Raw genomic sequence first — 25452 nt, 5'->3', positions numbered from 1 at the left:
TGTTCTTATATTAACCCTTTGTTCTATGTTTATGTTCTGTAAAGCTGCTTTGAGACAATGTCAATTGTAAAAAGTGCTATACAAATAAACTTGAATTGAATTGATCCTTATCACTAGTTTCATTGTGCTAGTTTTTCTCTTTGCCATCAACAAGGCCACTAGGCCAAAACCAGTTAGACCAGTAAAACTTGAACTTAATTTCAACACCATCATATCAAATCAGTTTTGTGAGACATTCACCAGAAGTGTTAACATGATGGTCAATAATTTCAAAATACAGCCCTGTTTAATTCAAATTACAAGCCAAACTAAATATTTATATGGCAGATAAAACAAAAGAGAAAAAAGAAAACGGGCAAGACATTTCATATTCATTTATTTGGATGTGCCACATTATTCATATACCTTTGAAGATGTCTAAAGCAAGTACTGTACATGTCATTGTGGACAGCAAGGACAGGTCACCAGTGAACACTAAGCTATGTTTTCTGTCAATGAAACTAACTAATTTTGACAGATATGTCTACCCAAATACTAGTGGGTCCTGTACAACACAGAATATTTTAAGAGTCATTCACAGACATATTTTCTACTTTGTCTTGCAAGTCAGTTGCATTAGGTTGCTGCTTCTTTTTCTTTCCTCCGTCTTGTTGTTTCTTCTGCTTCTTTGACAATTCTTGGTCAATAGGAGCTGGCTTCACAAACTTGATTATTTCAGTCAAGCCTAAATTAAAGAATGATAATTTTATAATTAATATAAATATAATAATAAACAAACACTTGGGCAATGTAAAATTTAATTTAAAAATGTTACTCAGCATTACATCATAGTCAGCATTACATCTGAAGGGTCAGTGTAAGACATTGACTTACATGATCTGCCAAATGCCTTAAATGTAAGAAAAAATAAAAAATAAAAATGCAAACGTACTGTACCTTTATAATCTCAGAAGGCATATTATAAACAGCAACTAACCATGAAAATGACTAATATTTCGACATTTTATATATCTCATCAGATTTTCAGTCCAATCAAACAAATGAGCCAACATTATTATAACTTCATTTGATTATTGAGAAAAATGATCCAGCATTACATATCTGACTTGCAAACGTAGTAGAACCTGATTTCAGTATCTATTGTAAGCCCTTGTTCTTTACTATAAGTAAAGTTTTCATCAGTCATGCACAACAGCTCAGAAGAATTTAATTACATTATTTTGAGTACAAAACAGCTTCAATACTCAGATTCCCTCTAATTATCACTTGGGTGTCCTCACATGAACTGCTTGTTTCAGGTCCTTCCACAATTTTACTTTTGAATTAAAGTCACAACACTGATTTGGCCATTCTAAAACATTATGTTTGTTCCTCTTAATCATTCTTTGATAGAAGAACTTGGGTGCTTGTGCTCATTGTCTTGGTGTCTTACAAGCTGTCCTAACCCAGATGCAGCAATACAGGCACAAAGCATGATACTACCATGACGATGTTTCACAGATGGTATAAGGTTCTTATGCTGGAATTCAGTATTTTCTCTTTCCAAAAATAATTCTCATTTTAAAACTAAAAGCTTAATTTTGGCACAAACACACTTTGATACACGTCTGTTCTTTAAATAAAATAGGACACTCATGGAGACCTAATTGTCATTTTATTGACTGAAATCAAATTCATTTTATTGACTGAAATCAGACTCTAATTTGATCTTGAAATTAAGTACTAAACCTAGAGATTCACATACTTTTGCCTCTCAGACAAATATTTGAACATTTACCTGAATATAAAATGACCAAGTGTAATATATTCGTCTGATCTCTTTGGTTGGTTTCACTTTGTCTGATTTAGGGATGTTTTAGGACACATTCTTCTTTTTTGTGTGTTTCTTGTTTTTTCTGCAGTGCATGAATGTCATGCACTTCTAACGTACAACCGACAGGCATTACTGGACATCACGTCACATTGACTTTACTAGTTTTATTCCGCTGGAGCTATAACTCATTGTTCGCTCCCAGAGTCACCACCGAAACCACCACCGAAATCATCCCGGGGGCCACGAAGCACCGGGCTCGAATGAGTTAGCTGACACCAGCAGAGCACTTTGGTGATGGCGACGCAAGCGAGGCAAGAGGGGAGGGCACCATGCTAGGCTAAAAGCCCGCGCTAGCCGACCACCGCTACCTAGCCTCCTGCTAGCGAATGTGCGATCCCTGGATTTTCACCGAGACCTGGCTCTCAGAGGACGCCATTCAGCTACAGACTCACTCTCTGTGTGTTTGTCAATAACTTGTGGTGTGGAGATAAACAGATGGCTGATGAACACTGTTCGCCAGATGTGGTTTCTACTGCTGAAGTGCCGTCCTTATTATCTGACAGACTGGGATGTGTTTAAAGTTGCTGCCACTCTGGAGGACTCTTCTGTCAGTGTACAGGACTATGTTGAGTATGTGACTGGGTACATCAGCACTTGTGTCGATAACATCGTGCCCACCATACAAATCATGAAGTTTTCAAACCAGAAGCTCTGGATAAACACTCAGGTATGTCACAAGCTGCGTGCTCACTCTCTTGCATTTAGATCCAGCAATGAGGCAATGAGACTGCAATGAGCTGCGAAGCATGCACTGAGAAAAGCCATCACAGTGGCCAAGAGACAGTACAGAGAGAAGCTGGACAGCTTCTATTCTACTGCTGACTCTGGGCAGATGTGGCAAGGCCTGCAGCACATAACAGACTACAGGACCACCACCACCAATATCACCTCAACAGACAACCTGCCGGACGACCTCAACACATTCTACACCTGCTTTGAGGCCCCCAGCTACACTGCAGAGAGGGGGCTCACACACACACCTGGACCACCCAACCCCCCCCTCCTCTCCCCTCCCCTAACCATCTCAATAACCCAGGTACACAACGCTCTGAGGAAGATTAACCCCCACAAAGCAGCAGGACCAGACAACATTCCTGGGCAGGCCCTTAGAGCATGTGTCAACGAGCTGACTGATGTTCTCACCTCCATCTTCAACTCTCCCTCAGTCAGTGCACGGTTCCTTTGTGCTTTAAGACCACAAACACCGTCCCCCTGCCTAAGAGGAGCCCACCCACCTGCCTAAATGACTACAGGTCAGTGGCAGTCACTCTAATCATCATGAAGTGTTTCGAGAGAGTGGAGCTGGCCCACATTCAGAGCAGCATACCAGACACTATTGACCCACTGCAGTATGCCTACCGGCCCAACAGGTCCACCTCGTATGCCATTGCAGCTGCCATCCACGATTCCCTCTCTCATCTGGGAAATAAGGACTCATACCTAAGGATGCTCTTCATCGACTACAGCTCCGCCTTCAACACGGTCATCCCCCACAAGCTCACCCACAATCTGTCAGTACTTGGTCTGCACCCCACCCTCTGTGACTGGCTCCTAGACTTCCTGATTGGCAGGCCTCAGTCTGTCAGGATTGGTAATAGGACTTCAGCCAGTATCATCACAAACATTGGCACTCCACAGGGTTGTGTACTCAGCCCCATCCTCGACTGCGTCGTCTCCCACAAGGACATCATCATCCTGAAGATTGCGGACGACACTGCAGTGATAGGACGCATCGCTGGCGGTGACAAGGCAGCCTACAGGAGGGAGGTGGCCAGTCTGGTATCATGGTGCCAAGACAACAACCTCACCCTCAACACGGACAAGATGAAGGAAATCATAGTGGACATGAGAAAGGAGAGGAGAACGCATCAGCCACTGTTCATACGGGAGCTTGAAGTGGAGAGGGTGAGCAACTTTAAATACCTGGGTGTCCACATCAGTGACACCTCACGTCACGCAGCTGGTCAAGAAGGCCCAACAGTGGCTGTATTTTCTGAGGAGGCTGAGAAAGTTTGGCATGTTGCCTAAGATCCTCAGCAACTTCTACAGCTGCGTCATCGACAGTGTCCCGACCAACTGCATCACTGTGTGGTATGGCAGCACTACTGTCATGGACCGCAAACGCATGCAGAGAGTTGTGAAGACTGCACAGAAGATCATCAGGACTCCACTGCCCTCTCTGCAGAGCATCAACCACCACAGAGTCCACAGGATAGCTGCTTGCATCCTCAAAGACCCCTCCCACCCCCAGCACAGACCTCAAAACAGAGGTACAGAAGTGTGAAATGCAGGAACTCAAGACTAAAGAACTCTTTCTTCCCCTCTGCCATCAGACTCCTAAACAGCTGACAGGAGTTTGCAACCATGGACATAACTGTTTACATTGAGTTACATTTTTGCGCATTAATTTTTTCAGAACTGTACTACCTCACCGAGAATTGCACTACCTCACTTTTTATTGCCTCTATTAGAACTGTACCTCACCTTTATTGCTCTATATATACATACATACATACATACATACATACATACACACACACACAAATATATATCAGGGTTTCCCACAGTGCTTTTCAGTTAAGGAGGCCTAAGCTCGGAAGCCCTACTGTCTTAACTAGGTCTGCAAAAAAAAAAATTCTGCTGCACAAAAGGCCGTCAAGTGCATCTCGGAGAATTGCGCAGACATGCTTCACACCGCCGAAATGAGAGAAAGACGTTGTCCGCCACTGTCTAGAGGATAACTAGCCAGTTGATAAAATGCATGTCCGCAAAATTTTGAATGTTGTTTTGCACTCTTATTTAGTCTGTGGTCTATCTCACAAAGAAGCGCCGCCCCTCTGAACCCTAACACCTTAACTAACAAATTTTCTGCAGGGAAACCCTGTATATAATGTTTTTTTTTTTTATTACCTGGAGGCATGAACTTCCTTAGTGGCTCTGGAATAATTATGCCCTCTGCAGTCTGGTAGTTTTCCAGAATAGCACATATCACACGGGTAGTAGCACACATGGTTCCATTGAGCATGTGCACAAACTCAGCCTGCCACAAAAAAAGTTCTTTTTATCATCTTATCATTATTTAATATTTTCCATAAGTATAAAATTAGTACCAACACCTTTCTAAAGAGCACTTTTCTCTAGCAAAAGAGAGTTATTACCTTGTCCATCATCTTCTTTGTCTGGCCATAGCGTATGCGTAAACGGCGAGCTTGATAGTCGGTGCAGTTGGAGCAGGACACCAGCTCCCTAAAAGCCTGAGACCCAGGGAACCAAGCCTCCAAGTCCAGCTTCTTACTGGCAGCATGGTTCAAAGAACCTACAAAACAGGCCAAAATTATATTTATTAGAAGTTTAACTCACCCACAAAACTGCCAGAATATATGGCCAGTGCTTTTTCAACCATGTTTAACCTCTATTAAATATAGCTAAAATTAAAAGAAATTAAAATTTGAACTTTACAATATCTACTACTAACTACTGTTTTCGACTCTTCCTTGGTGATCACAAAGTTAACATCAAATCTCAATTTTCATTACCCAAGATTTAACAAAATAACTTAAGAAAAGAAGAAAAAGACTGACCAGAGACTATGTTAACAATGCGATAGGGTATTCCTAAGGACTGGTAGAAATCTTCTGCAGTTGTGATCATCTCATCAAGCATCTCCCATGACTTGTTGTCATGAGGTGAGGCATACACAAACTGTTCAATCTGTGTTGGATTTTACAGAGGTTAATTTTTTACAGTTCAAAAAAGTTACAGTTTAATCATCAAAAGTATAGTACAACTTACAATACTTAGTAACTTTTGCTGAATTTACCCCAGTTAATAAGTCAATCATATACAAATATCTATCTATCTATCTATCTATCTATCTATCTATCTCTATATCTATCTCTATATCTATCTCTATATCTATCTCTATATCTATCTCTATATCTATATATATATATATATATATATATATATATATATATATATATATATATACACATACACACATACACACACACACACACACAAACTAACCTTTTCAAACTGGTGAACCCTAAATATGCCACGAGTATCTCGGCCATGGGAACCCACTTCCTGTCTAAAGCAGGTAGAAATGCCAGCATAGCGGATTGGCAGGTCCTCAGGCTTAAGCCACTCATCTCTCAAGAAGGCTGCTATTGGCTGTTCTGAAGTGGCAATCAAATACTTCTCATCCACTGATGTATCATCAGAATGCTCACTGCCTTTGCCAATAACCTGCAAAGGTAGGGTTGAGGGAACAAAAAGCAAAACATATGAGGGATGTACGAGGACATGTACTAAATCGATTTGATCTATTGATCTGTTATAATGTAATAAATAAATGTTAATTTCAAAACTTAAATACAATTTGCATAAGTGAAACATCAATTTCTTGTCCCACAAACAAATTCTTTTTATAAACGAACAAATTAGCTGACAAAATATTTAACAATAGTTGCGATGCAATTATTCCACTAGCACAATTTGCAAATTTCATACAATTATTGCTTGGTTAAATGTAGTCATAATTTTAGTTGATTTTTCAAGGATATATATTTCATGTTATTTTTTTAGATGATATAAATGGCATTTATAAATTCTATTATTTTAACTTTTACTATTAACTACTATTTCATTATAAACAAACTTAAAACAAAAACATTAACAACATAAGTAAGTTGGAGGTTCGCATTTTAAGACACAGGTATCAAAATCAATTTCTGCTAAATTCAGGCAATAAAAGCATTTTTTATTTTTCTATCAATATTAATACCAATATCCAGCAAATCATCAACCCATTGAGGGCTGGACTGAAAATCACACCAAAAATCTAATTAAAAAAAATTCAATTACAGGCTGCTCTAACTTGCACCAATTTTATCACAGTAACTGATGATTAAGTGTTTCCTTAATTGTTTTGAGTAGTGTATGTTTTTGAGCAGGAAATTAAAGAACTCATATAGCCTCATCTCCCATTTCTCATGCATATGGCCAGCAAAGGTTGACATTTTATTGCCAAAGTAGAAGATAAGAAAAAAAAAACAAAAGAAAGAAAAGTACATTCAAAGAGTACATATTATAGAACCATGACAAGTTGTTCCATTTTACACCCCTACTGCTGTCAATAAGTAAAAAATGAATGCTAAAAACCTTATACAGTTCCTCATCAAACTGGCTGAGTTGAGCAACCTCTTGCATGACCTCTTTACGCATGAAGAAAGGTGTATACAGAGGAGTGTAATTCTTGCTGTAAAGGATCCGCAGGGCGTAGTTAATCAAAGCCTGCTCTAAGAAAACTAGAGGACCCTAATAAAAATAATAATACAACACAAACAAAATAAGTGGTTATTATACATTGTGTTCCAAAATGCAAGGCAATGCCCTAATATGTAACATTATGAATATTTAAATTATCATTTAGCAGATTTTTTAAGCACTTTTTACACATAGCTAATAAACATTCAGTGCATGATATTCAAAATTCTCATGTTCTGTGGCTTGAGAGCCCACCAGCCACACATGCTCAAGAGGAATAATTTTTGTATAATTGATCTAATTATGCATAAATCAGATTAAAATTTTTATACTTAACCTTTAAAAAATATCCTCTGCTTCCTGCAATGATGGCACCTTTCTCTCCTTCATATCCATCCACCATGACAACCAAATCCACATGAGAGTACTTCTTCTGCCCTGTGCAGTCACCCCAGATTCGTTCAACTGTATTATCAGCATCCTAATGAAAAGTGACATTAATCAACAACCTTATCTAAATACCAGGAAATTAATCATGAAATTACACATTGTGTAATTTCAGAATTTCCTGATATTTAGATAAACAACTTAGAACATGTCACCACTTGTGGCATACTACCACAATTATAGGTATTGAAACAGGTACTAATGTAAATAATAGTAATGTAAATAATATTTTGTTGTTTATCCCTTGCTTTCATCAAGCTAGCAACATACGGACACTGCCAAACTTTTTTATTCTTTGTACCGCAGCATCCTTCATTGTTTATATTGAAGGGTCTCTCCCCTGTCTCCTCTTAAAGAGATGAAATATATGTGCAATTTGGTTAAGGTTTGATGATTCATGGTGGACAGTCTATCTTTTGCTTTTTTTTTTTTTTTTAAATCCTTGTTGTGTTGGAGTGACATGCTGTCCTACTGTCACTGACTGATTAATAAGATTATTCTAGAAGGAGCCATGCACAAGTCATGACCTATCCTACCTCTACTGTGCTTTCCCATTGAGCTTTTATCATTTAGATGGCTCTGTGAAAAGTCAGTTCTTGAAAGGGATGTGGTCAAAGCATTTTATAGGCTCCACCATTTCAACACTGGGTGTCCTCACATGAATTGCTTGTTTCAGGTCCTTCCACAACATTTCTTTTGGAGTAAGCTTGGGGACTCTGACTTTTGGCAATTCCAAAACATTATCTTTGTTCCTCTTCATTCCTCCATCATTCTTTGGTAGATATACTTGGGTGCCATCGTTATCTTGGTGCATGACCCATTTTTTTTAGATTCACTTCATGGAAAGATGTCTAGTCATTTTCCTTTAAAATTATCTGGTATAATTCTGAATTCATTGTTCCATGAATGATGGATCAGATGCAAAAATACAGGCCCAAAGCATGATAGTATAACCACCATGTTTTACAAATGGTATAAATATTTTCCTTTCTCCAAAAATAGTCCTTCTCGTTTAAACCAAAAGGTTTTATTTAGGTCTCATTCATCCAAAAATTATTTTTCCAATAGTCCACTTTATGTCCCAAGAAGCCCTCATGACACCTTCTAGCTATTTCATTGAAGTAGGCGGTCATAATGAGTCTTGCTGGAGTCCCGGCCTGTACTTTGCACATAATGTCTTTACATATGTCTTTATGTTAGTCTTTAACCCAGGTCTTCAAGTATACCTATATTTTTTTCCATCTCTCTTTTGCTCCCTCTCTCCATCTCTGTCAAGCATGCCACATCTGAGCTCTCAGTGTTCTGAGTTTCCAGTGTGTCTTCTTCTTCTGTCTTAAAGTACATGATTCATCCTGATACCCTACCCTGGTTGGAGTCTCATCGCCTGGTGTTGCAATTAGCAGGGGATATATCTGTATTTGGATAGATCTGAATCCATGGGACCCATGAGACTGCTGTAGATAGAACCACTTGGAGACTATCTTTGAACTGCCATTGTGTTGGTCAACTTTGTTCAAATTTGAAGACTTTGGCAGCAAGGAATCTGTGTCAAGTCTATAATGAACTCAGAAATTGTGCTGACCTCTTAGTTCCTCAGGAGCATTTGATTGCACAATTCCACACAACTACAAATTGCTGTAGAAATTACTATATTTACAATATTTACTGCCCATTGTCACCCAAATGAGCATGGGTTCCTTTCTGAGGTTTTTATTTAGCACAGTGGCAGAGGTGGGAAGTAACAGAGTAAAAATACTTCATTACTGTACTTAAGTAAATTTTTCTGGTATCAGTACTTTACTCCATTATTTATTTGTCGGACATTATTTATTTGTCGGACTTTTTACTTTTACTTATTACATTTTTACACAAATATCTCTACTTTTTACTTCTTACATTGTCAAAACGGACTTGTTACTTTTAGTATTATTTCTTCTCATTTCGTGCCGTTTTCAGCCTATCATCCGATCCTTGTGTGGCTTTTTCACCATGTGACTTATGTACTGTATTATTTACTGGCTATCAGACATAGACTAAGGATAGCGGAGCTAACAATGAGCAGCACGCCTACAAAAGGAATGGCTAATGTTAATTCAGCGGGAGTCACCGATGTTAAAATAACTAACAACGAGGACATTCCAGAACACCCATGGCCATATATGAGGGAGAAAAAGGATTCCTGGCGAATGCGATGCGAATTTTGGGTGGCTTCAGCCCCCTGTCTGTAATCTCAGCCACCCTAAAACTATAAGTATAATTTTTACTTTCATAAATAAACAATAAAAATTATGTTAAAATGCAGGACATGTCGTCGATGGGAAATAAAATTATTTATCAGTTTGATCCAAGAGCGATTTTTTTTTAACTTTGCTTTTATTCCATACTTTTACGCACGTGCGTTGTAGTCTTTCAAAAATGCATCTTCAGCTGTCTGCTTTATTTGAACGGAAAAGAACAGATACGCGCAGCGTGCATGCACAGTCAGAGCTGGAGGAAAGCAGCAAAGCAGTCAGAGCTAATCAGCGGAAAGACGCAAAGACGGCAACCAAAAGCAGGGAAATTTCACTATTCTTATTACCAGAGTTGTCATATAATATAGAACTCTTCTTGTTTTAAATTCTCACTGAGGGCTAAACCCCCTAAAGATGAAAGACGAGGTGCTTAATTTAATTAACATTAATTTTGTCATTTGTAAAACATCACAATAATTTTGAGTTGTTTTCAAGGACAGAACTGGAATCTCCCTACAGTTGGTGATACACTTAGTATACATTATATTTTGAAAAGTACTGGGTCTCCTGACCTTTCCTGCTATATGTGGTTGTTTTCTGATCTCATCCCTACTGAACACCTTTGGGATGAATGTGAACGCTGACTCCATTCTATCTCACCTACATCAGTGCCTGCCTTTCATAACTCTTGTGGCTGATGAACACAAATATCCATCAGCACACTCCAAAATTATATATACATAAATAAACACACACATACATTTTATATATATATATATAAACATGACACTAAACAGGTAGTAGTAACGGCGACTTTTTACTTAAGTACATGTCAGAGCCCGTACTTCTTTACTTTAACTTGAGTAAAAGAGTGTAGTCACTACTTTTACTGGAGTCTTTTAAAAAAAAAATGAGTATCTGTACTTCTACTTGAGTAAAGGATGTGTACTTTTGCCACCTCTGCACAGTGGCTAGATTAACAAAAAAATAAAACAGAAATGTGAACACACTATTCCATCACAGTTTAGTAGAGAGGATTTTATGAGATTCTTTACTGATAAAATTAAAAGCATCAGGAACAAAATAGGTGATGTTCAACATGTGAGAGCACCATGTGACCCAGTCTCACCTAAAGTGCTACACTCACAAATACAGTGCTTTACAAGTACAGGACAGGAAGAGCTAGATAAGCTTATTACTACAGCTAAATCAACAACTTGTTCACTAGACCACATTCCAACTAAATTACTGAAAGAAGTGTTATATAAAGCTGGTGAGCCTCTTCTTAAATTTTATTAACTCCTCGCTATCTTTAGGTTACGTCCCTAAATCTTTCAAGTTGGCACTTATTAAGCCACTCATTAAGAAACCTCATCTAGATCCTAATGAACTATAAAATTACAGACCTGTTTCACATCTTCCGTTTATGTCTAAAATACTAGAAAAAGTTGTGTCTATTCAACTGTGCTCCTCCTTACAGGAGAACAATATCTTTGAAGAATTTTTCAGGTTTCAGGCCCCATCATAGCACAGAAACTGCACTTGTGAAAGTCACAAACGACTTGTTCTTAGCTTCGGACCAAGACTGTATGTCACTACTTGACCTTAGTGCTGCATTCGACTCTATAGATCACAACATTCTACTAGATCGCTTACAAAATTACAAAGGTATTCATGGACAGGCTTTAAGTTGGTTTAGATCCTACCTGTCTGATCGATACCATTTTGTAGAATTAAATGGTGAATACTCCAGCTTATTGCCGGTTAATTATGGGGTCCTTCAAGGATCAGTCCTTGTATTCCTGCTCTTCTCAATATACATGCTTCCGTTAGGGAAAATTATTAGAAGACACAGGATTAATTTCCACTGTTATGAGATACAGTTATATATCTCATCAAAACCAGATGAAATAACTGAATTGTCCAAATTAACTCAGTGCCTTAGAGAGATAAAAGACTGGATGAGCTGTAATTTTATGTTATTAAACTCCGATAAGACAGAATAAGACGTATCGGTCCAAAAACCAGTACACAGAAACTCTCACAATTCAACTTCCATTTAGAGGGATGTACTGTTACTAGTAGCTCGACAGTGAAAGACCTCGGTGTTCTATTAGACAGCAACTTGTCTTTTGAAAATCATATAGCCCATACTACAAAAACAGCCTTCTTCCACCTTAAAAATATTGCCAAGCTGAGAAACATCCTGTCTGTATCTGAGGTGGAAAAGCTAGTTCATGCATTCATGACCTCTAGACTGGACTATTGTAATGCATTACTAGGTGGTTGTCCTGCATCTTTAATAAATAGGCTACAGTTAGTCCAAAATGCAGCTGCCAGAGTTCTTACCAGGACAAGAAAATATGATCATATAACCCCAATTTTATCATTACACCGGCTACCTGTTAAGTTTAGAATTGATTATAAACTGATGCTACTTACGTACAAGGCTCTTAATGGTTTAGCTCCCATGTATCTAACTAGTCTTCTAACATGTTACAATCCTTCACACTCTCTGAGATCACAAAACTAGATCAAAGTCTACTAAAGGCGATAGAGCGTTTTCATATTTAGCTCCCAAACTTCGGAATAGTCTTCCTGATAGTGTTCGGGGCTCAGACACACTTTCCCAGTTTAAATGTAGATTAAAAACTCATCTCTTTAGTTAGGCGTACACATAATACATTCCATAATACTGTGCACTATTATATCAGACTTGCACATTTTATGAACAGCAGATATGTTAATCCCACTCCACTGCTTCTCTCTTTCTACCCATCCTGAGGCATCCAAAAACTGAACCAGCTCCGATTGTCTTCTGTGCGATGAAGATTTTGGACCCCCACTGAGATAAGGCCGACTCTGAGAATCCTGAGGCATCTAGAGATCTACCAGCTCCAGTCAGACTCTGTGATACTAAAAAGGAGATGTGAACTCCACGTGGTCTTTTGCATCTATACAACATCTGTTTGACTGTATTTTTATAATCACACCCTCCAGTGTCACCCATATGAGGATGGTTCCCCTTGAGTCTGGTTCCTCTCCAGGTTTCTTCCTTCACCATTTAAGGGAGTTTTTCCTTGCCACTGCTGCCTCAGTCAGCTCAGATTTGCTCAATGGAGATATATACATACACAGTGTGAACTAAATCTATCTAATATTAATCCTGAATTTTGCATTCTATTAATCTTTATATTATTATTTATATTAACCTTTTGTTCTATGTTTATGTTCTGTAAATCTGCTTTGAGACAATGTCAATTGTAAAAAGCGCTATACAAATAAACTTGAATTGAATTCTGAGCCTGGTTCCTCTCAAGGTTTCTTCCTCATATCATCTAGGGAATTGTTCTTGCCACCATCACCACATGTTTGCCCATTAGGGTTGGATGTTATTGATAAAAATTAATTTCAAACTTTTTAAAAAATTTTAAACTGTTTCTCATGCAGCTGTAAAGCTGCTTGAGACCATGTCAATTGTTAAAAGTGCTATACAAATTAATTGAATTGCATTGAATTGACGGCTCTGTGCATGTAGCCCAAATTCCATTTCCATTTACTCAATTCAAACACTTCCTACTGAGTTAAAAATCAATGAAGCAACAACAACATATGGTCCAGCTTTTCCAAATTTAGCATCTTTTCACCTCATCATTGCTAATGGGAACAGAGGGGTGTAGGAGGTTGCCAATCTCTCTCAGGTACTCGAAACGATCCATCTCCAGCCTCAGCCTCTCATTGTCTGTTTTTTGAATTGCGTCATCCACCAGCATTCGAACCTTTTTAATTTGCGTCACAGTCAGTGTCTGTTAGGGATATTACAGAAAGAGAGAGAACACTGTAAGTAATAACACTAAAAATGTACTGGAAGCACCTTTAGCATGCAAGTTAATGGAGAATATGAAATAGGGGTTAAAAAATCATTCTGCTTAGTTCTCAAGCAATACGGTATATTTTATGTAAGTTTCACAGGTCTGAATCGAAAAAAAAATTATCAGGATTGAAGAGTAAATGACAAGTGGAAAACGTGGTTCCTCTGCTAGTCAGCTGAAGACAGGCAGGCCATTCACCTTTTAAGACGACAACGATCCTAAACATACTGCCAGAAGAACACTACAGTGGCTTTTTAATTAATTTTAAACTTAATTTTTTTTATCTGTTTCTCATGCAGCTGGAAAGACTTAAATCTGCCGGGGGGAAAAAGGGGATGGACTTGAAGAGAGTGGCCCATTGCCGCTCGCCACAGAATTAAACTGAACTTAAGCGATTCTGAAAGTAAGAATGGCCAAATATCCTTCAATCTAGTTATTCAATGCTAGTACAGACAAAACCAAAAAGAACTAGATTTGTAAATTTTGTCGCGACAAACTTTGATGTTTGCTTTGACGGTGTAAGTATTCGCAACGGCCGGTGCATTTTGGAGGCGAGTAGACAGAAATATTGTGAAAGCTGATGGACCACTAGAATACCAATACTTTTGGAGGTGACCGGACATGAGCATGTGACGTGACGAGAATACCAGTGGGGCAGTTCCCCTCATTGTGCTGAGTGTTTTGATATGTCACATGACCATGTTGTGCAAATGTTTAATTTTGCTTGTTTTTGGGGCGGGGCTACATGTGACATCACGTGACGTCACATGACGTGACCATAATACCCGTGGGGCAATTCCCCTCATTGTGCTGTGTTTTGATATGTCACATGTCCATTTTGTGCAAATTTTTAATTTTGCTTGTTTTTGGGGCGGGGCTACATGTGACCTCACGTGACGTCACGTTACGTGACCAGAATACCCGTGGGGCAGTTCCCCTCATTGTGCTGAGTGTTTTGATATGTCACATGTCCATGTTGTGCAAATTTTACATTTTCACGTGTCGTCACGTGTCGCGAGACGTGGCCAGAATACCCGTGGGGCAGTTCCCCTCATTGTGCTGAGTGTTTTGATATGTCACATGTCCATGTTGTGCAAAGTTTTGATCTTGCTTCTTTTGGGGGCGGGGCTACACGTGACCTCACGTGACGTGACCAAAGTACCCGTGGGGCAGTTCCCCTCATTGTGCTGAGTGTTTTGATATGTCACATGTCCATGTTGTGCAAATTTTTGATTTCGCTTGTTTTGGGGGCGGGGCGTGGTGTCGAGTGACGTCACCAGAATATCCGGTGGTGTGCCAATACTTTTGGCAAAAAGTGGCTACTGAGGGTTTGCACATTTCATGTCAATACTGCAGTCATTATGGGATTCTACTTATTATTATACTGCATGGATCACAGAGAGAGAAGCCGTGCCTGAGCTCTGCGCACGCTCTGTGTGTGAGAGCTTAGAGGAATTTTCGGAATTCCCCATTCAAGTCTATGGGATGTTCGATCGTCGACTACCGGAAAACCGAAAATTCCGTCGGAAGTCCGAAATAAAAACTTCGTCCGGAGTAAGGTCCTAAAGAACCTGTCCGAGTTCGGTGTAAATCGCTCGAAAACTTGCCGAGTTATAAACCTCAAAAGTTTATAATCTAAGTCTATGGGGGAAAAAGGCCACTTTGAGCTTCCGTACCGGGAATGCCGGAATTCCGATCTCTTAGAAAAATAGAAGCAACAAACTTCAGACCAGGGTCTACGACATATCCGAATTTGGTGCATGTGGCTCGAACGCCCTGGGCCGCATTTTTTTAATAAATTTTTGTCTAAGAATAATAATAATAACTAGATTTGTAAAGTTCGTCGCGACAAACTTTGATGTTGGCTTTGACGGTGCAAGTATTCGCAAAGGCCGGTGCATTTTGGAGGCGAGTGGACAGAAAGATTGTGAAAGCTACTGGACCGCTAGGGTGCCAATACTTTAGGGGGTGATCGGCCATGAGCATGTGACATGATCCGAATACCCGTGGGGCAGTTCCCTTCATTGTGCTGAGTGTTTTGATATATCACATGTCCATGTTGTGCAAATGTTTTATTTCGCTTCTTTTGGGGGCGGGGCTACATGTGACATCACGTGACGTGACCAGAATACCCGTGGGGCAGTTCCCCTCATTGTGCTGAGTGTTTTGATATGTCACATGTCCATGTTGTGCAAATTTTACATTTTCACGTGTCGTCACGTGTCGTGTGACGTGGCCAGAATACCCGTGGGGCAGTTCCCCTCATTGTGCTGAGTGTTTTGATATGTTACATGTCCATGTTGTGCAAATTTTTGATTTTGCTTTTTTTGGGGGCGGGGCTACACGTGACGTGACCAGAATACCCGTGGGGCAGTTCCCCTCATTGTGCTGAGTGTTTTGATATGTCACATGTCCATGTTGTGCAAATTTTACATTTTCACGTGACGTCAATGGAACCAAGGTAAATGGAACCGCACATTTTAGACAAACGGGGGTGCTAGTGAGCCACTTAAGAGACACACCTTTGTCTGACCTTTTTGTCCACACTTAACAGCCGACAAATGTGATGCATGTGTCAAATTTCAAGTTAATCTAAGCACACCAAAAGCCTTAAATATGCCTGAAATAAAAGTAAACTTTGACACGATGCCATGGCAACGTTGTTTGAGAGATCAAAAATACCTTCGCAATTTCGCATTAGATTCAATTGCATGAATCCTCTAGGAGGAGTATTTAAAGTAACCTAACACGGCCTAGCAAGGCGCAGCATAACGTAACGTAACATAGCCTAGCAGGGCATGGCATAACGTAACCTAACTTAGCCTAGCGAGGCATAGAATAACGTAACCTAACATAGCCTAGGGAGGCATAGCATAAAGTAACCTAACAAAACCCAGTGAGGCATAGCATAACATATCATAACAGCCTAGCGAGGCATAACATAGCGCAACGTAACCTAACCTGGCATAGCGAGGCATAGCATAACGTAACTTAACATAGCCTAGCAGGGCATAGCATAGCGTAAGCTAACGTAGCTTAGCAGGACATAGCATAACGTAACCCAACATAGCCTAGCGAGGCATAGCATAACGTAACCTAACATAGTTTAACGGGGCATCGCATAACGTAACCTAACATAGCCTAGTGAGGCATAGCGTAACGTATCAAGTGTCTTCTATCTAAGCCAAAAAAAGTCTTATTGTGATGACACGCGGTGTGTATGGTCGGCCAAGGATTCTGATCGCATCGATGATCGATGTATCATAACAGCCTAGTGAGGCATAATATAGCGCAGTGTAACCTAACCTGGCCTAGCATAATGTAACATAGCCGAGCAAGGCAAGCCTAACCTAGCATAATGCAACATAGCCTAGCAAGGTGTAGCCTACCTAGCATAACATAACCTAGCATACCATAATGAGCTGGCATAGCAAGGCATATCAAGGCATAGCATTACCTAGCATAAGGTAATCTAGCCTAGTATAGCAAGCATGTCATGACCCATCGTGACGAGCCGTGCAAAAGCATAGCATAACCTTATCTTATTACATAGCGTAACATACAATATAACCTAGCATAGCATAACATACATAGCATAGCGAAGCATAGCCTAACATAGTAAACAGGTGCCAGGAAGTGTGTCAGTCACAACAGCTGCATGTGGTGAACTTTTAAATACTCCTCCTAGGACATTCATGCGATTGATACCAAAAGTGGTGAACATGATGCCGAGACATTGCTAAATTCCGAAAGGATTTTTGATATCTCGAACGGTGCTGCCATGGCAAGGCGACTAAATTATGGCGAATTCAGAGAAACAGGAAGTGTCTTCTATCTAAGCCAAAAAAAGTCTTATTGTGATGACACGCGATGTGTATGTTCGGCCAAAGATTCTGATCGCATCGATGTGCCTATTGGGAATCTCGGACATAGCGCCACCAACAGGCGCCAGGAAGTGTGTCAGTCACAAAGGTGGATTTTTTGACAGCTGCATGCGGTAAACTTTTAAATGCTCCTCCTGGGGGGTTCATGCAATTGAGACTAGACTTGGCCACCATGACACAGAGATATTAGAGATGCGAAATTGCGAACGGATTTTTGATATCTTAAAACACTGTTGCCATGGCATTGTGTCAAATTTTACTTTTATCTCAAGCATATTTAAGGCTTGGCGTGCTTAGAATACCTTGAAATTTTAAACATACATCACATTTGTTGGCTGTTAAAGTGTGGTCAAAAAGGTCAGACAAAGGTGTGTCTCTTAAGTGGCTCACTAGCGCCTGTTTGTCTAAAATGTGGGGTTTCATTTACCCACAATCCCAAATGGTTCAGTAACAACATAAAGTAGTCCACTGATATTTACCCACTTGATGCACTTGCCCACCATGCATTGTTTTCTGGGAGGCACTGTATAGCTATAAAAAAACATGCGAGGGCCCGCCATCGCTGCTTGCAGCTATATTTAGGGCCCGAGCACCGATGGTGCAAAGCCCTATTGTTTTTGCTCGGGTTTATTATTATTTATTTGCACACATTGGCCAATTGGGATCCCTTCACATGCTCGAAAACTCTTGAAATTTGGTACACACGTCAGAGTTGTACGAAGCCAGGCTCAGGCAAAGGCTGGAATACGGGCGTGGCAGGGGGGCTCTGTAGCGCCCCTGTAATGAAAAAAAACAAACTTTTGTGCACAGATCAGGCAATTATGTACGCACATGTACGAGAGTTGGTACGCATATAGATCTCATCGACCCGAACAACTTTATCGCTCTAAACTATGAGCTCCGCCCTACAGGAAGACGGCCATTTTGGATTATTTCATAATTTCATGCGGTGAACTTTTAAATACTCCTCCTAGGGAATTCATGCGATTGGTGAACATTTCTGGGAGGCACCGTCTAGCGATAAAAAAACGTGTGAGGGCCCGCCATCGCTGCTTGCAGCTATATTTATTATTATTATTATTATTATTATTATTATTATTATTATTATTATTATATGCACACATTGGCCAATTGGGGTCCCTTAACATGCTTGAAAACTCTTGAAATTTCGCACACCTCTAAACTATGAGCTCCGCCCAACAGGAAGTCGGCCATTTTAGATTATTTCATAATTGCATGCGGTGAACTTTTAAATAGTCCTCCTAGGGAATTCATGCGATTGACACCAAACGTGGTGAACATGATGCCGAGATGTTGCACTTGCTAAATTCCGAAGGGATTTTTGATATCTCGAACGGTGCTGCCATGGCGAGGTGACAAATTTATGGCGAATTCAGAGAAACAGGAAATGTCTAATATCTAAAGCAAAAAATGTCTTATTGGGATGACACGCAGTGTGTATGTTCGGCCAAGGATTCCGATTGCATCGATATGCTTATTGTGAGTCCCGGGTATAGCGCTACCAACAGGCCCCAGGAAGTGTGTCAGTCACAAAGTTGGACTTTTTTCACAGTTGCATGCAATGAACTTTTAAATAGTCCTCCTAGGGAATTCATGCAATTGAGACCAGACTTGGCCACCATGATGCAGAGATATTAGAGATGCGAAGCAAACAGATTTTTGATATCTCAAACGCTGTTGCCATGGCATTGTGTCAAAGTTTACTTTTATTTCAAGCATATTTAAGGCTTGAAATAAAAGTCAGACAAAGGTGTGTCTCTTAAGTGGCTCACTAGCGCCCCGTTTGTCTAAAATGTGGGGTTTCATTTACCCACAGTTCCCTAATGGTTCAGTGACAATGTAAAATAGTCCACTGATATTTACCCACTTGATGCACTTGCCCACAGTGCATTGTTTTCTGGGAGGCACTGTATAGTGATAAAAAAAAACGTGCGAGGGCCTGCCATCGCTGCCTGCAGCTATATTTTTACAGTTAATTTTCATAACTGTTGCCTTTTACTTTTTCTTTTAGTTTGATGTTGTACGGCAAAATTTGTAAATAAAGCTAGAAAAGATTTTTTTTTTTAAATAGTTTGGATTTTACTTGACCCTTTTCACTTCAAAGAGGTATGAAGATTTTCTATAGGTTCTGTGAGTAGGGGGAAAGACTTAAATCTGTTGATTTATTTCTATGCCTGTAGATTAGATTTTTTGGACTGCAGTTTGCTATCCATGACTAATCTAGAGCAAAAAAAAAATCAAGCTTATTCGGCAGATTATTTGGAGATTTTTGTACAAATTGCCATTGTAAAATTGCATGAGGATGTAGAGTGGATGTGGAAAAGAGTCAAAGTGAAGAGAAAAAGTCTCTGAGGACCTCTTGTTGTTGGATGAATTACAATATTTAATTTTTAACCCTGCCCATAAAAATAGTATGGGTTATGAATATTTTCTATAGGTACTGTGAGTATATACTCATTTATAGTGTATATACAATTGGTACAAAAATCTCACTGCCAAATAAGCTCTCATTGTTGTTTTTTTTGCTCTGGATATATCCACACAGCTATAAACATGTTTTATTTTTGCCTTAACCATCTTGGTTAAAAGAAAGATGTTACATCATAACAATTTGATTTGCATTTGCATTAGTCGTGGAGACTACAGTCCAAAAAAAATCTAATCTACAGACAAAAATAAATCAACAACCCCATCTTTTTTTCTCTCTTTTTTGTCTCTTTTGTTTTATTCTGATAAATTAAATCCATACTAATCCAAAAACAAATAAATAAACATCTGAATAAAGCTGTGACCTTACAGTAGTTCCTGATGTGTTACACATGATGTTATACAGTGGTGTAATAAAGTGTTGGCCCACTTACTAATTTTTTTGCATGTTTGTCACACTTTAATGTTACAGATCATCAAACAAATTTAAAAATTAGTCAAAGATAACACAAATAAACAATATGCAGTTTTTAAATGAAGGTTTTTATTATTAAGGGAAAACAAAATCCAAACCTACATGGCCCTGTGTGAAAAAGTGCTTGCCCCCTAAACCTAATGACTGGTTGGGTCACCCTTAGCAGCAAGAACTGCATTCAAGCGTTTGCTATAACTTTCAATGAGTCTGTTACAGCACTGTGGAGGAATTTTGGTCCACTCAACTTTGCAGAATTGTTGCAATTTCATCCAATATGTCACAAAAGACCCAACAACAACAACATCCAAGGAACTGCAGGCCTCACTTGCCTCAGATGTCAGTGTTTATGACTGGGAAAAAAAAGAGACTGGGCAAAAATGGCAGAGTTCTGCATGGCAGAGTTCTAAGACGAAAAAGTGAATGACATACGGCTAAGTATGGTGACCCATACTCAGAATTCGTTCTCTGCATTTGACCCATCCAAAGTGCACACACACACCATGAACACACACCCAGAGCAGTGGGCAGCCATTTATGCTGCGGCGCCCGGGGAGCAGTTGGGGGGTTCAGTGCCTTGCTCAAGGGCACCTCAGTCGTGGCCGGCCCGAGACTCGAACCCACAACCTTAGGATTACGAGTCAGACTCTCTAACCATTAGGCCACGGCTAGCAAAAAGAAAATAAAGGCTCATTTCAGATTTGCCAGAAGACATCTTGTTGATCCCACTGACTTTTGGGAAAATACTCTGTGGACTGAAGAGACAAAAGTTTAACTTTTTGGAAGGTGTGTGTCCCATTACATCTGACGTAAAAGTGCATTTCAGAAAAATAACATCATACCAACAGTAAAATATGGTGGTGGTAGTGTGATGGTCTATGGCTGTTTTGCTGCTTCAGGACCTTGAAGACTTGCTGTGATAAATAGAAGCACCAATTCTGCTGTCTACCAAAAAAATCCTGAAGGACAGTGTGCAGCCATCTTTTCGTGAATTCTATTGAGAGGCTGTGGCATTACGTTAAAAAGGCAGTTCATGCTCGCAAACCCTCCAATGTGGCTGAATTACAACAATTCTACAAAGATGAGTGGACCAAAATTACTCCACAGCACTGTAACAAACTTACTGCAAGTTATCGCAAATGCTTGATTGCAGTTCTTGCTGCTAAGGGTGGCCCAACCAGTTATTAGGTTTAGGGGCAAACACTTTTTCACCCAAGGCCATGTAGGTTTGGATTTTGTTTTCCCTTAATAACAAAAACCTTCATGATCTGAAACAAAAGTGTGACAAACATGAAAAAAAATATATATAATAATAATAAATAAATAAATATATCACACCATTGTATATGCATTATCTGAAATCAGACTCACTGATAGCATGTCCGTTGTAAGTGTCTCCAGGTTCCGGACCGCCTCAGGGAGGGTTTCATCATCCCCAACTGGATCCTTCTTCTGGTCGTGGCGAAAGCAAAACATGTAGAAATATAATGAAAATCCTGTTGCCATAAATAAGATGTCAAGCACATGATGCAACACCATGCATGCTATTGTGGCTTCCAGGCACAGTGCAAAATTTGCCATATTGCCACTGTCCATAACGAAATACTACACCACTATCATTCATTTATACTATTTTTTTTTAAATAACAAAATTATTATTTTTTAAATATAACAATATAAACACAGTCATAGTAAAATGCTGATATGTTGCCGATTGTTATTATGCATGAGTACCATATATCACATCAACTACCCAGAAACACCAAACACTGTTTAAAATTTGTGACTAGCTTCCAAAAGAAGCTTCTATGACCGATGTATATATTTTAAATATTTTCAAATGTTATTTTCATACAAAAATCACAAAAATGGTATTAAACATGGAAACTTTGAAGGATAATCTTGAAATAATAGCAAGATAAAACTGGATAAAATCCTATTTATTTGGATGCACTCTTAAATGGTATTTTCAAAAGCAAATTTACAGAAGTCTATTTGTTTGATTAAACAACTACACAAAAAATGTCTTAAAGCCACAGCAATGTAGCTGATTGATGGGTTATTGTTAAGCAGTAAGAGCAAATCCATCCACTGAGCTTTTGAGTTTATGACAGACATGTACTGACCTATCAATAGGAAAACATAAAATAAATAAATAACCCTCTCTGACTTCATTGCACATGAAGAAATCCTGTATTCATAAAGCTTCTAAGAATCTCCTCAGACAGCTTCTAATTTAGCTTAAAAATTTCTGACTAGGAAATCTCAGAGCAACTCTCAGCAAGGAAAATACAAAAACTTATCTTATGACATTTTGAAGACAAAAAAATAGGAGAGATTTTAAAATATAGTCTACTATAAGTCTTCACTTTGTCTCTATGTTTACGTTTACAGCATTTGGCAGACGCCCTTAACCAGAGCGACGTACATAAGTGCTTAAATCTCCAACATTGAATACATTAATGCTGGTTCACTAGGTTACATACTTAAGATACCATGAGTTTAAAACATTTGTTCAAAGTTACAATGAAAAAGTGTCAAAGGTTGTATTTTTTAATTTTTTTTTTTTAAAGAAAGAAGTTTCCTGAATAATTAGGTCTTCAACCGCTGCTTGAAAATAGCCAGTGACTCAGCTGTCCGGACCTCTAGGGGAAGTTCATTCCACCACCTTGGTGCCAGAACAGAGAAGTGTCTTGTAGTATACTTGCCCCTTACCCTGAGAGATGGTGGAACCAGTCGAGCAGTGCTGGTAGATCGGAGGTTGCGGGGTGCAGTGCGAGGAATGATGAGGGCTTTGAGGCTATTGTTTAAGGCTATATTGTGTAGGAATTATGTTTGTGACCGATCTTTAAATATGTGCTAACATCTGTATGTTACAAATGTAACAAACATAATGTAAACATGTCAGACACTGCACAGGAAGGTCATAGAGCTAAATTATATAATTTCGGAGATGTTAACTAACATGATTAGTCACAAAAATAATCCCTACACGATATAAACTGTATTCTTATTAACTCACTATCATTACTAAATATTATATGCAATACATTTCTTTTCCCTTTTCACCTTTTGGCCATTTTCATGTGCTAAAGAAACTTTTAAGCCTCTTAAAAGTCCTCCTCCCTGCTCCTAAGACTTTTTGGTCTTATAAGGGTTAATATGGTTTGTGAATAGCTTGTCTTTCCTAATAGTTTTATCTTTATTCTAAGAATTATCTTAGAATTTTATCACTAGGAGAAACTTTTTGCACTCAGAATATTTATGAATGCATGGCCTTGTGTATAAGTTGTCATTGTTTCCCTTATCTCATTGGCCAGACAAAAGAAATTTATGCCAAAAAAAAAATGGCTGATTTCAAACGGCATCTGATAAATACTCATATGCTTATTAAACATTATGACAGATTTTAATAAAGTTAATATATTATGTTTAAAAAAAGTGCAACATTTGAAATGTTGAGCAAAGACAAGAAAGTTAGAAAAACTTCAATAGTTTCTTAAAAAAGAAAACAAACAAACAAAAAAAAACTTAAATCAATGAGACGGTTACCTTCATTTTCTCACCAACAGTTTTGCTGCATAAATTCTTTGCCTTGTTGAGATTGTCTGCGACAAAGCGACCTGAAAGAAGAAGATGAAGAAGAAGAAGAAATTTGTTAAGGTATGGATTGTTTGATTATTGGTTTAGTGCTCCCATGGGTCTGTTATTGGCTCTAAATATACATCTGAGGATATTTTGTAAAATAAAACAAACAAACAAATAAATAAATAAATCACAGAAAAAAGGCCTTATTTCATACTTTAAAAGATCAACAAATATTTAAGATATATAAGTAACAGAATCAGAATCAGATATGAACACAATGTAAACATTCTAAGCAGACAGTTTGCACTTGTTACATGAAACAACTGGGAAGCAGGCAAATTATTAGGCACAGGCTAACTACACTACAAGCACTATAGATCTATGTAGTTCATTCGGAGGGATTGCATCAGACTGCTTCTAGAGGTGGGATGACATCATACTGGGACAATTACACTTCCTACGTAACACATAAATGTTAGATCAGTAAATCCTATAATTCTTTGCTGAAGTGCAATGTGAGCACAGGCTAGGACAGCAATAAATCATGTTTCTGCAAATCTGACAAGTCAATTTATATGCTAGCCGGAACATCTTACTAACTCGTTATATGCGTGCATTAATTTACAATTCACACAGTCTTTTTTTAACATATACACATACAACCTATGGATTATTCTACAACTATCTTGCAACTAATATATGGTAACTAATTTTAGAGTGACATATGGGTATGTATCATCAAATAGCATTGATAGCAAGTAACGCGCCACTCACACTTCCTCCATTCCTTGTCTGCTTGGACAAGTTTATCCACCAAAGACACATCTTTAAACCTTTTCCGTTGAGACTCTCTCACAATTTCTGGATCGCCGCCTTTATCCGCCCGAAAAAGGTCCAGATCAAGAACCATGATGTCCCGCTGTTTTTGTATAAAATAAAGAAAACCGTGCAAAGATCTGAAACAGCACCTCTCAGTACTGAAGAGTGATTCAGTGTTCCCTGCCCATCACGGAAAAACTTTCAAATAACATAGTTTTAGATATTTAGTGCACTATGTAGGGCGAAGCAGCCATTATTTCATACCCTATGTAGTTCGCTTATATAGACTCGATCGACCTATTTGAAAGTCACCCTAGCGTTTTTACGCACGCGTGATGGCGCGCGCATGCGCGATGAGCTGTGCTACATTCGTGTTAAATTGTAACTAGTATTTTCAAGAGTTACCGATTAGTGTCACTGTTAGCGCACATGAGGCTCAAAACACATTAAACGCACTTTTACATTTACAGCGCTGAGTGGCTACTGGTATTGTCCTGCTAAACTGCACTTAAAACATCCAGTCAGTCAACATTTTGGGCTGAAATTG

At 38.9% G+C, this 25452-nt stretch overlaps 1 protein-coding gene across 2 annotated transcripts; it reads right to left on the bottom strand.

Moving 5' to 3' along the window:
- Window positions 1-359: 359 nt before the first annotated feature.
- Window positions 360-25452, bottom strand: sars1 (seryl-tRNA synthetase 1). 2 transcript variants are annotated; one of them, XM_027145110.2, is made up of 11 exons: window positions 24861-25446; window positions 24051-24121; window positions 21870-21950; window positions 13470-13628; window positions 7482-7625; window positions 7040-7195; window positions 5903-6124; window positions 5455-5584; window positions 5032-5189; window positions 4784-4913; window positions 360-724 (listed from the first exon to the last, which is right to left on the bottom strand). In XM_027145110.2, exons 1-11 carry the CDS (start codon window positions 24994-24996, stop codon window positions 564-566), a joined length of 1548 nt encoding a protein of 515 aa, XP_027000911.1. In that variant the 5' UTR covers window positions 24997-25446; the 3' UTR covers window positions 360-563. The 2 variants fall into 2 exon arrangements, with proteins under 2 accessions (XP_027000911.1, XP_047663219.1); XM_047807263.1 differs by lacking the exon at window positions 13470-13628 and having other exon boundaries at window positions 24861-25452.

The sequence above is a fragment of the Tachysurus fulvidraco genome, chromosome 23 (genome assembly GCF_022655615.1).
Source record: "Tachysurus fulvidraco isolate hzauxx_2018 chromosome 23, HZAU_PFXX_2.0, whole genome shotgun sequence".
NCBI lineage: Eukaryota > Metazoa > Chordata > Actinopteri > Siluriformes > Bagridae > Tachysurus > Tachysurus fulvidraco.
Note: the sequence above shows the minus strand (reverse complement) of the source record. Positions and strands in the feature narration are given on the sequence as shown.

What these genes read in the sequence shown, in the direction of transcription:
- sars1 (XM_027145110.2), bottom strand. Translation starts at nt 24,996, where the DNA reads ATGGTTCTTGATCTGGACCTTTTTCGGGCGGATAAAGGCGGCGATCCA. An exon ending in TTCCCATTAGCAATGATGAG is followed by an intron (nt 7,626 to 13,469) that starts GTGAAAAGATGC and finishes ACTTTTCATTAG; the next exon opens with GATGCTGATAATACAGTTGA. An exon ending in GCAGAGGATATTTTTTAAAG is followed by an intron (nt 7,196 to 7,481) that starts GTTAAGTATAAA and finishes TATTTTTATTAG; the next exon opens with GGTCCTCTAGTTTTCTTAGA.